Source organism: Bombus flavifrons, chromosome 8, assembly GCF_040668555.2.
Source record: "Bombus flavifrons isolate JBK064 chromosome 8, iyBomFlav1_principal, whole genome shotgun sequence".
In the NCBI taxonomy this organism is placed as follows: domain Eukaryota; kingdom Metazoa; phylum Arthropoda; class Insecta; order Hymenoptera; family Apidae; genus Bombus; species Bombus flavifrons.
This window is the reverse complement of record NC_138449.1, coordinates 9,428,117-9,440,297: the sequence shown is the minus strand read 5'-3', so window position 1 is coordinate 9,440,297 and position 12,181 is coordinate 9,428,117. Positions and strand designations below refer to the sequence as shown.

General features: G+C 35.5%; 1 protein-coding gene and 1 long non-coding RNA gene across 7 annotated transcripts in view; one reads left to right on the top strand and one right to left on the bottom strand.

Moving 5' to 3' along the window:
- The window catches only part of LOC138182714 (uncharacterized), a 142,267-nt gene that overhangs the window by 38,410 nt on the left and 91,676 nt on the right, over window positions 1-12,181 (bottom strand). The window lies entirely within an intron of this gene.
- The window catches only part of Fife (regulating synaptic membrane exocytosis protein fife), a 150,172-nt gene that overhangs the window by 48,694 nt on the left and 89,297 nt on the right, over window positions 1-12,181 (top strand). For all 6 annotated transcript variants that reach the window (XR_011173862.1, XR_011173864.1, XR_011173863.1 and 3 more), the window contains one exon: window positions 4,406-4,773. Coding sequence is in view for 3 of the 6 variants with exons in the window: in XM_069118809.1 (XP_068974910.1) it covers window positions 4,735-4,773 (39 nt within the window). In the remaining 3 variants the exon portion in view is untranslated. The remainder of the gene's footprint in view (window positions 1-4,405; window positions 4,774-12,181) is intronic.

Sequence of the window (12,181 nt, the reverse complement as noted above, 5' to 3'; positions counted from 1 at the left end):
GAACCGTACGTTGATTTTCAATGGAGAGAGAGAATAATAGTGAAGAAAAGTTTGTTATAGTTTTAATGAATTTAAAGCTGTTTGTGTATTTTTGAAATAACAAATACAAGGAAATATCGCGCTCTGAAAATAACCATGTCGGTGCTTTAAACGTGACGCAGAAGCTATTAAATTTAAGTATTAACACAGGAACGAATAGATAGCAATTAATCGCGAGAATATAAGCGCAACGAACGAAATTAACGAAGTAAGATCATAACGAATTAAAATACAACGTTCATTATGTTAATACCATTTTCGTTTTCAATTAAGTATCGCTACCCATTTACAATATTGTTATTCCGTTTTTGTTCTCGTTACAAGTCCAAGATTAACGAAACTCGTACTTCGGCTTTCAAATTAACCGAAGGTGCAAACAAGATTGCGTAAAATTCTGCGCTAAATGTTTTATGGGGCGAAGGAAGAGGAGGGAGCAGGATAAAAGGCGTAGATAGGATTCGACGTCTTCCTAAGGGAGAAAGAAGCCGGATAAAGGTGGAAACGGAGGCGGTGTGGAATTTCAAGCATGACGCTCATAATGGTCCGGCACATATTAGTTTATCTCGTAATGATCCCAACGAAGGAGCTCCAACTCCTTAGCAATTCCTTACTTACGCTGCGTGCTCCGTGGAATTCGTTTTCTCCATGTTCCGAAGCAAGAAGCTGGACGCCGCTCAAAATTAATTATCGAGATCAATAAGGGTGAACAATGATGTTGATGGAGGAAAACGTACAGCTTCTGGCCATTGAATTACGACCACGTGCAATTATGTCACGTAAATGACAAATTGTTTTTGACTGTTCAAATTATTATTAAATATTCATATTTCATGTATACGTATAGTCATATACAAAACGTTGCATGCAAATCGGACAACCTATAACTGTGACACGGTAGGAAACACAAAAGGATTTCATTAGGCAAGATATCGAATGATGTATAATTTAATGTATATGTCAGCATTAGTACTGACAAAATCGATGATTTACACTTGGAGATATTCTAAGAATTTTCATTATGACACGAGTATCGTAATACTTTTGTATAGATTACGGAGAAACAAAAAAAGGTATCGATCATGCGTATAAATATATTTGTATAAAAATGATTATTGTATAAAATTATAGATAATTCTCTTCGATCTTCGCTTACTTCTTCATTGTTTAATATTTCTTAATCTCATTATTATGTTTGTTGTTATTATCAATAATTTGTCTATCGTTATATTGTTATACTTTAGAAATGTTTTTCCATTTAAACACGCGAGAAATTTAGTGGTAAAAACATTTTACGATTTGGCGTTCTAAAAACGTGATTGCTGCGGTTGTTGATAGAAATTGTTTTATTTTTCCGCTCTTTAGAGCACTTTTATGTACTCGTAAAACACGATCCTCTCATTTCATCGCAATGTAATCTGATACTTTACGGAATTGATTAAATATACCTGAATGGTCATTCCTCAAAGTGTAATTGAATCGTTTCGGTTCCACATTGATTCTTCACTCAGATTCCTACAATTTATAACACACGATAACTCTGCAATCTTCGCTAAACACGTAGCGCGATTCCTCCTGAATAGAAATATAACTTGAAGATATCGAAAGCTTTCCTTCCGTACAAAGTGATCCTTTCCGGCTCTACTTTTATAAAGTACCTATTCGTCATCCTTACCTCGCAAACGATACAAAGGATTCAAACGATAAAAATACAATATATTTTTCGATGTTTATAACGTTATAGATCTATTAAGTTTAATTGTCTTCAATGTTCAAACAAAAAAAAAAAAAAAAGAAAAAGAGGAAAATTAAAAATATCTGCTGTACAATTTACAACTATGGTTTGATAATATTGCAATTGTAAATTAACCGCATATCAATAAATGGTTAAATTAAATAATGATAATAATCTTACACGCACATAATGAGTTATATATACATTAAATATATATTATAAATTATAAATCACCAGCGGTATTTAAATTACTGTAATACCAGAAATGTCGAAACGGCTGGACTGACAATGGCGAAAGTACCAATAAACGTATTCCAAAGCCAGCTTAACATCCGTTTATCGCAAAGAAAGCTACGAAAGCTACTGAATTTCGATCTTCCATTCTTTGCTCCGATTTCCAATATCTTCAACTCGTCTAAACGTACATCAAATTCGTTCTCTGTGCTCTTGCAGCCTTATACCAATTTCAGACATAGTACTACTCTTTCCTTCTTTTTGGTGTTCCGGCATCGAGTCGCTTATATTTGGTTACTTTGTAGAGATAATCGTACTTTCTCAGTGTCGTCAAAAAATATAGATTTACATGAAATGACAATGAAATTGTCAATGAAACCAAGCGAATGCGAAGTATGCTATATATCTTTCTTTTAAACATTTAATGGTTCATGGTACAGCGATTATGCGTGTCTGATATCTCACTGCTCTGATAGCGATAGTAAAAAATAGATACGAATTTCACTTTACACGAAATCGTTCTGTGTCACGTACCTACTGAGAGAATACACAGATTGCGATTATCCTGTGTTTTATGAATTTTGTTCGTTGCATTCGAAACTCGAGAACACAGCTGCATTTATAGACGATCGATTGTATAATTAGAATTAGGTAATCCTAATTCTAAGCTATTTAACTACGACCGAAAGCAATTAGGTATTGTTACGTAACGCGAATAGATGAAGTTTTGAAATGAACGTAACGTTTCGTCATAAAATCTGAGATATAATTTTATAACTAAGAAATAAACTTTATTTTACTGAACTCGGAATTAACTTGTGTAGGGATTTAAATAATTAATTTAGATTTCTGGTACAGAGGTAGCTCTACCAATTAAAAAATAACGCGTTCGTACACTTTAATGATAATTAACTGGGTAGGAAAAAATGTCGAAATTCTAAGTAGACCTGATTTTTTTTTTTTTTTTTTTAGAATAATTCTCTGTAAAATGTTGATTTAAGTGGACTTCTTTGAATAACAGCAAGTATACCGGAAACTGCTGTAATATTTTAGAAACTGTATTCCGCGTATTCAAAGCACTTAAGCGAGTTAAAATATTGTCGTTTCAGGACACATCGGTGATTATGCCACTATGCACGAATGAAGTATCTGGGATGACAGTACAGTATCAACGTAAATTATTAAACAGTCACTTTCGACGCGGATAGGGAGTGCTTATCATAGACTTAATTAATGTTTGAACCTAAAGTGAAATAGTTTCGTATGTTTACTTGATGGTAGAGGGTAAAGTGACTTTGTGTTAGTTCTGCACACGACTTTCTCTAAGTAGCAACATTTTAAATTTCGTGATATTATTATGTTGATAAATATACTGACGACGTTGTTGTTTACTTAATCACGCGATTAAAGCAATGACGTTATTTTCATTGAAGTTAACGTTTTATCGAACGTACTTATATTTCATTGTTATTACGATCACTACAGTAAATCGTAACGATTAATACAACGATAGGTATGTGAATATAGATGTTTTTCTGTTTACACACGATGATTGAAATGTAACAAATTATTGCACAAATATAGATATACCTAGCCAAGCATATTTGCATATAAGCAAGATTAAGGATATTACGAGCTATGTAATCGCTACATTGATTTCAGTAACAGATTTACTATGTTCATTAGACTCGGAAGAGGATAATATTTTTTCGTAGATTATAAAGATATCGTGGATTTAAAACGATATTTACAAATTTCACTATCTACGATATTAATTCCAGTCATCACAAAATAGTAATGAAATCATTAATTCTAAATATTCAAACAGTATCCAAATTATTTCCAACACAGATATCGGTAAAAGTATTCGCTATACGTAAAATGGGTTTTCAATGAATGTTAAACATAAAATAGCGTAAAGTGTAAAGTTACATAAAATACAGCGCTATCAATATACGCTAGTCGTAAAGTACCCAATATAGTAGTGAAACAATATTAAATTAAATAATACCATATTAATTCGATTATTTCTCGAATGTTACACGTATTTCAAACAATTTCAACCTTTACTGTCTAAAGATAGGATTCTAATTACCATTAAAAGTATCATAATTTCTTCTCAAATGCTAGAAGTATCATCGCAGATTAATCCGCTATTATTTGAAGTATAGGTCAAGGACAGATTAAAAACAGAGAAACATTTGTGTCTCTTTGCATCGAGAAGTTTAATGAGCGAACATTAACAGCTTTTAATTTGATCAATTTATTAATCGGTCGATTACAGTCGATCGATTCTGTTATTAAATTTCTCTATTAATATGATCTTAGTTACTACGATAGAAATAAGCCTGACTACATGTGTGCTACTGTGTTTAACATAAAATATCGTATTTATTTCAGATCATTTGCAGTTCTATTTCCCGAGGGAGATTTTCCATGATACCCGGTGTAAAACAAGTCAAAGTTCATGGGAATGTCTTTTTGGCCAAAGGGTGAGCCAAGTGGCTCGGCATTCTATCGATTTTGGTTGGAGCAATCTTGTTTTTGGTACATTGACAACTTATTGTGAAACGACGGCGAAGAACATAGCGGATATCTAGCACGAGAACAACTTTATGCCGGTAACCCGAGCCGGAAAACAGAACGCCAAAGAAGGCGCAACAGGGAGCTAAAAGAAAGAGTATTTCCTCCGTTTCTGCCTATCGAAGACAGGCTACGCCACTACATTCATGATGATACCTGCGCACGTGGTATCCTTCGTCAAAAAGGTAATCATTTATATTCTCCATCTTAATTAATACTATTTGGTATTATCATTTCCATACGATAATTCTTATACAAATTCACACATCTGTATGAGTACAATTAAAGAAGCAGAATCTGAGGAAAAAAATTTGTTTCGCGTATTAAATGCGATATTAAATGTCACGAGTATTGTCAGAGTATTACACTATTTTAACTATTTTATATATTTTTGTCATTTGCATGGTATGGCGTGCTAATTGATATCTATAAGCTCTTAAGAATCGTTCGACGCTTTCTTGGCTTCAACAATTTTTCTTCCGAATTAAATTAAATCGAGGAGACACGAGAAGCTGATAAATAAATTTAATAAAATGGGTAGGATAAAAAACCGTTGTCTTCGTAGCAACGGGAATAAAAAGAGACAGTTTTATTGCGCCTTTTTTGTCAAGCGAATAAAATATATTGATGGTAGCAATTTACGAAAATCTTTGGAGGTGATCCAGAAGCAACGCAACACAGACAGGCACACATTCTCAAGCAAACAGTTAGCATTTCATCCATAACGTTCCCGTTCTTTAGAAGCCGATCCCGTCAGATTTACAACGTCTACACACACGACCGAGCTTCAACATGGCCTTATTTCTTTGCATCACCGCAATCTGACGTGAGTTAGGACCGACTGACAATGAATTATATTCCTCTATAATACTGGCTGTACGTCTCGAGTACGGACTAAATGGCATTATTTCAAGATCGTGTCAAGATCAAGACGGCTGGATTATATTTCCTAGGGCCAGCACGGCCTTTGGGGACGTTCTTCCTTAACATCAAATTTGTTACATGTCGCGTCAGATTTTGTTACTCTACGAACAAGCTGAGATGATACTCCCCGTAGCTTGAATTTCTTAGGTATTTACCTGCTAGGAATATAATAAAGTCCATCGATGCTACCGGATTTCTAATAAAAAGTACTAAAGAGTATTAGGAAAATCGTAAGAAATGTCAACCGAAACGTTTGGAGATGCGTAAAAAGTATGATACAACACGCTACCAAGCTGAACGAGGAGTCTTGGCTTTCGTCAAGGGGGATAATAAATTCAAATGTTTGGAAAGTTTGGAAAGTTTTTGACGATCGATATGTTGGACAGGGTGGAATTTACATAGAACGAATCGAACGTCTTCGAGCTACAACGATAGACTCGTATTGACGAAGAGACGCGAATGAAGCGCACATATGCCTTCTCATTGTCAATTTAGACTTTTAAAAATTATTAATCCTTTGTACTTTCGCGACGTTGCTACAGTGGCATTGAGACGGTGAAAATTTCTATTTGATTTTGTCTCTGGCGATAAAAGGCGAGGAAAGGAAAAGAGGCTACTGCATAAATAACTCAGAGATTCGTTTCGCTGAGTAGACGGTTGGATTGGGTACTTGGGGAAAGAAGGTCCGGGAGGAAAACTCCTTGCGATGAAAAATGTTTCGCGTTGGATCTTTATACCTGTTGGTGAATGATACGACGAAAAGTTGACATTCGATTTACAGAAGGGAGATAATGCAGACAATATCGAGTAACGAATGTTCCTCTGGAAATCTTTCGAACAATACAGGGTATCGTTTGCTTTATAATATCGTTCGTTCGTATCAAAAAGTTATGGCTATTTGCATAATAAAGTTGTCTCTGTGCGTATATTTATGTTGTGTGTTTTAGAACAGCGTAACTTTTCACAGAAATTAATTGCAAATGTTGGAATTAAAAGTAGGAATTAAATTTTATTACTCCTGGCATGGTAGTTTGGCGAATAAAAATGTATCATTGTACATTCCTGTGAGAGGACTAATTTTCGCAAAATTTATTAGTTTGAACTTTAGTCACAGTCTTAATTAGAAATTTAATCCATTTTTATGACTGTTATAAACTCTTCTAAATTCTTCAATTAGCTTCTCATATTACCATGTATAAAAATGGCTTTAATAATGCTGAATATACGGCTGGTGGAAAAATACGATGCTGATATCTTATTTTATACCACGTTATTGTGCTGCAATAATAGCTTTATAAAGTCAATAGCAGATTAGATGAATAAATTGAAACATCTCGCGTCTGGAGAATGAATAAAATATCAGGAATGAAATAAATATTGTATATTTAATAACGTAGAACTTCGGGCAGTCATCTGTTTATATATAACTCGTGTGCATGAATAATTTCTAAAATACCGATGGTATAAATGTAACAGGTAATTGTTTAACTATCTTGTTTATCTATTATAAAATTCAAAAGTCGTCTGCTGAAAGCAAACAATACACCTTCATTATTCTTTGATCATGTCGATTGTTTGTGTACTGATTTATCGAGTAAAATAATTTCCTATATGTTTCCGAATCGACTTTCCAGTTTCGAACAATTCATATGAAATACGATGAACGTTTTAATTAAACGAATTTAAACGAATTTCTATTGTATGCTTTTATTTATATCTGAAACGAATTAATACTTGGACGATATGCGTCCGAAAAAATAATACAAGATAATAAAATTAATTATTCGTTAATTGTCTCAAGATAATATCTGTATGTTTGTGTGTACTACTGAGCCGAGCAAAAGTGAATTCTCAAATGTAATACGTGACCAAACAGAACGGCAATAACAACGCAGTACGTCGATTTCCATCTATCATTCTATGATTGTACGTAGAATCTTCGATTAAAGCATTCTCCATTGCTGCCTCTGATTGACCTAATTGGTCGCAACCGTAGAAATCTCGTATTACAATGGGTTTATGGACAATTGGAGATATCTTACAAATGCCTGCACGTCTCCCACTTTTTGACCCTAATTCCTTCTACAGACTTTACTTTCGTGCAGTCAAAGGGACTCTTTAATTCTACTAATGGACCACAGTTTGTTATTATCTATCCAAGAGAACGCAGAAAATGTTAGCCACCACTGTATGAAACATCGTTCAAAATAGCTTGCAGAAGGAAAGAGAAAAATCTACTGCTTAATCTTTATCGTTTGTAAGCTGATTCTCTATTTGCGGAAAGAGAATGTAAATCGTGCTTCATCGTAACGTTGTTATGCTATGTTTAAAGTGTTTGGAAGGAGATAAAGCCGTTTAATTTCGGAATAAGTGGTTCTCTAATAGTTTCCACTTGTTAGATTCGTCTGGTTGTACCGGGAGAGAGCAACAAATAAATTGAATAAAGGAATTTTGGCCGAACGAATGGGAGCAATCTCAACAAAAGCGGTGCTTTGTGTTAGTAACTGATATCCGGGTTTGTTTGATCAAAACCGTGGATTTCCAGATTGAGTTTCACCAAGCAACGGCTTGTTTCGCGAAAGATTCACGAGGGTTGCGTTGAATTTGTCACGGATCCAACGCTAATGAATTGCGTTTCACGCACAATTTGCTTCCCCGCTATTTCGCCTGTTCTTGTGCAAATGTCAAAAGATCGGCAGATATACTTATCAGTTTAATATACAAATACATTTTCTCCATGTTTCTTCTTGTAATAAATACGATGGAAATTTAATCAATTTTTGAGAATCTTTCCTTATCTTTTTGTTTCTTTTAATTATAGAAACCGGAAAATGTAGGGAACCAAGAAAATATTTGCATGTGATTTTGAAGCGGCAGGGGAAATATTTAATTCGCGATTAGTTCTGATAAAAAGTAATAAAAGAGTAAAACTTGAGAATTTCTCACTTTATAAAATTTATCATTTGCACGTTGACATATTAATTTAAGATTGCAATTTACATTTATCGAGAGAGATATCTATCTCCTTGTAGAAAAGAATTTAGTCTCTGTAAACAGAAGATTTTACTCGTTACTTTCGTTCTGTATTATCAGCCGTGAATTTAAATACTCTGGCCATTTCGATGATAAAAGCACATAAATTATAATCTTTGGATAAACTAATTTTATAACTGGCGACAAGACCGCAAGCATATTCATTTCGACGTCTGTTACTCTTAGAAAAGTCCGCCTATATCCACTTTGTACCGCCAAATCGTTCAAAGGTAGTCCGATTTTCGATCTCCAGTGACGTCCATTCATTCTACAATTTTCTCGTTAACAATTCATACACGTGCTTTTGTACGGCTACGCAATCTCGAAAAAGGACAAAAAAGTGCAAGCGTTACAATGGGATGCATAAAAATTTTGTCGATTGAAATCGTCAGCGCGAAAGGCCGCGCCATTTAGCGACTCGTACTACTTGGGTAGCGTAGAGAAACGCGCGAACCCGCGTTATTCGACATATGCACGCAGTATGTATACACGTTTCGATTCGGTCACGGTTTGACCGCATTTTCGTTTTCCGGCTGCCTAACAAAAGCTCGTGGCACGCCATATGGCCGAGCCGAGCGTCGGCTGTGCATTACCAGAAGGCCACTGTAGAATATCGGCCGTTTAATATTCCCCGTTGAATTTGCATTCCGGGATTCCATCGCTCACTCGGATTACGATAGCGCGCGTTCCTCTTGGCCTCTTTGGAATCCTCCCAAAAGCCGAGCCTGCGTTCTATTCTGTTCGTGGATCGAAGGGCGAAGGACAGAACACGCTGGCGTTCCGCCTCTGTAAATTTGTATGCATGTATCAGAGACCAGTGTACAGTACGATCCATTGTAATCACGTTGTTCAAGATCATGGAACACGTGTTACAGGCTTTCGTAATAGTACAGCAGGGCTTCGATTATAAAAATTAATTACTCGCAGAAAACAGAAAAGAAAGAAAAAGAACGACGAATAGTCGAATTGTGATGCAACGACTGTGTTCAGGTTGACTGATAGAGGAACGAGTGGATGAATTTGTAATGGAAAAATATATTGAAATAAGTATAGGTATAAGTATTAATGTATGCTGATGCAGATTCTCACTCTTATAGTGTTACAATAAAATAGGAAGAAGGATGATAGAGAGCACGTTCATATATTTACAGCAAAGGATATTACCAAAAAGTTAATTAACCTCGTAGCTTTAGCTGAAGGCCACAAGAGACAGCAATAGAAATCTACTTATAGCTCCTTTGTTTTTAGACTTTGTAATGCAAAACAAAATTTATATTCAAAGGCACAATAATATGGATCTCTTCTCATTTCGAATTTTCATTTCTTTCACTAAATTCTATTCTCTTCGTAACAGCGGTCTCCAGGTCACGGATATACAAAAGAAAAGGTGTAGAGATTTTCTTGAAGTAATTTCTTCAACAGACTAAAACTACGATTGTGTTTCGTATGAAAAGAAATATAAAATATTCATCGTATATTATTACACGCGTATGTGTCAAACGTTTGTTTTTGTCTGTCTTCGAATCTGTCTTCCCAGTCTTTCTCTAGCGACAAATTACAATTCCTCTTTAAATCAGTATTTCTGCAGTTGTTTTTTGTGTTTCGTGCCATTTATCGGTTATTTCACTCTTGTTTATCGTTTGCTACGTTCTTTTGCCTTGCTAACGGAATATCGTTACTAATCTTCAGAAAGAGACAGCTCTCTTCAATCTCTTAAACGAGGTAGCCCCTTTAAATCTCATTTATCCGAGAAATTGTTTCTCCGATTAAAAGAACATGACCGAAAATTATTAAAAAATTCCTGTGAACAATGGAATGGGTACGTGTATTTATATTTACAAACAAATGAGAAACACACGATGGATAAACACGCAGTCAAGTGGAAGTATTTTCCGTCTGACGCAGTTCGATTTATGGCTGGCGTTGTATACGAGACGTAGCGTACATGCTACCTGAATATTTGGGATAGAGAATCGAAGATCAGGCAGAGAGATATGGAAACGAAGAGCGGAAGAAAATGGCTGGTAACATGCCAAAGAAACGATTTACATTCCGATTATTAGATCGGCTCTCGGTCTGTGTGATGTTCAATTTTATTCAACCGCGATGCAGCGAATACCATCGAGTTATCGAGGGTCGAGAAGTCAATCTCCGCGTGGATCGTGCGACCTTAAAAAAAGAACGAACGTCCACGAACCCGAGATAATCGTTAGGTCGACAAAAATATTGACCTCCCGTTCAAACCTTCGTTTGACAGTGGTGTTAGACTATACTTTATAAGCGTTTTCTATTTGCCGTGATAATGGCAGAGGAAAAGTTACTGTAAATATAGGTCGCCAGAGTGTTTGACTTTTCAACTGGCTACGCTTTCGCCGCTTCGGGATATATCCATGCTGGGAAGGAAGTCGTCTAACAGCCTGTCGCCGTTTTATTTGTACGTTCGCGTGTGATATTTTCGATCGAGCGAAAGAGCTATCCAATCGAGACTGGGCTTCTTTAATAAACAACGAATAAAAAGAAATCGTGGGCTGATTTGTAACTGATCGATCGATGTATATTCTCGCCGATCTACAGATTCTATTTTGGATAGGTATTTTTCTTTATACAGAGGCGGATTGGAATCGTTTGATTCTTTCAGGTATACGAGATAGGAAGACATATGGTTTGTACAAAAATAGCGTACAAAGTTTGAAACAACGGGAACGAAACGTAGAACTTGATGAAAAGACGCGTTCGTGGAAAATAAGGATATGTGCGAATATACTGTATGTATATGTGAGCCGTTTAATGCAAAAGTGGTGTAAGTCAATCTTTTGCCTATTTGCTGGGGCAACCTTCGTTCTGTTTTGCGCAGAAGTCGCGGAAATATATCTTCGTTAGTTTCTCGGCGGATAGCAGAATAAGCGAGGATCGCGAACCCGAAGCTTTACAAAATTTTTACTTTGCCCCTTCATTATCCGGTAATCAACTTTCTTCACTTACATCACTTTTGCATTAAACGGCTCGTATGAAAGTACGTACTGACAAACGATGCGAAATTGAATACACTTGCAATTACAACTAATTAATTAATCCTACGATGTTTAAGGTTTTCGAAAGTTCATTAACGTTTCGAATTCTGTGGACAGTTTTTCACCTTCCCTTAACTTTTCTAGGATTAATACGGGAATACTGTGATAAATATTCTGTGATAAATATAGCCACTGTGCTTTACTACGAATTTTCTCTATCGAAACATCCTACCGTGTTAATTCAAATAGACAAATCCGTTCGAACGATGGTTTTGAGAAAAATCAGTATTTTACTATTTAACAACCAGGCATCGATTTCACGTAAACCCGAAATACAAACCGCTATATTTTCGGTTTCAACGCACATACGGTTTTGTTATTTAATACACATACGTGTAAACTAACTTTACGCTACCTGGCAGCATTGCTTTGCTTCGAGCGAACGTTGCAGATACGTCCTTTTGACTCAACACTGTTCAGCCAGCATATAATTAATAATTTAATGTTTTCCTGTAATTCCTGTAAATAGATTTTCCAAATTTATACTACTGTATTATCTGCTTTTGATTTGATTCATAATCTTACACGAAAATAACCTCCTCCATTTCTCCGAAAATCCAGGTTA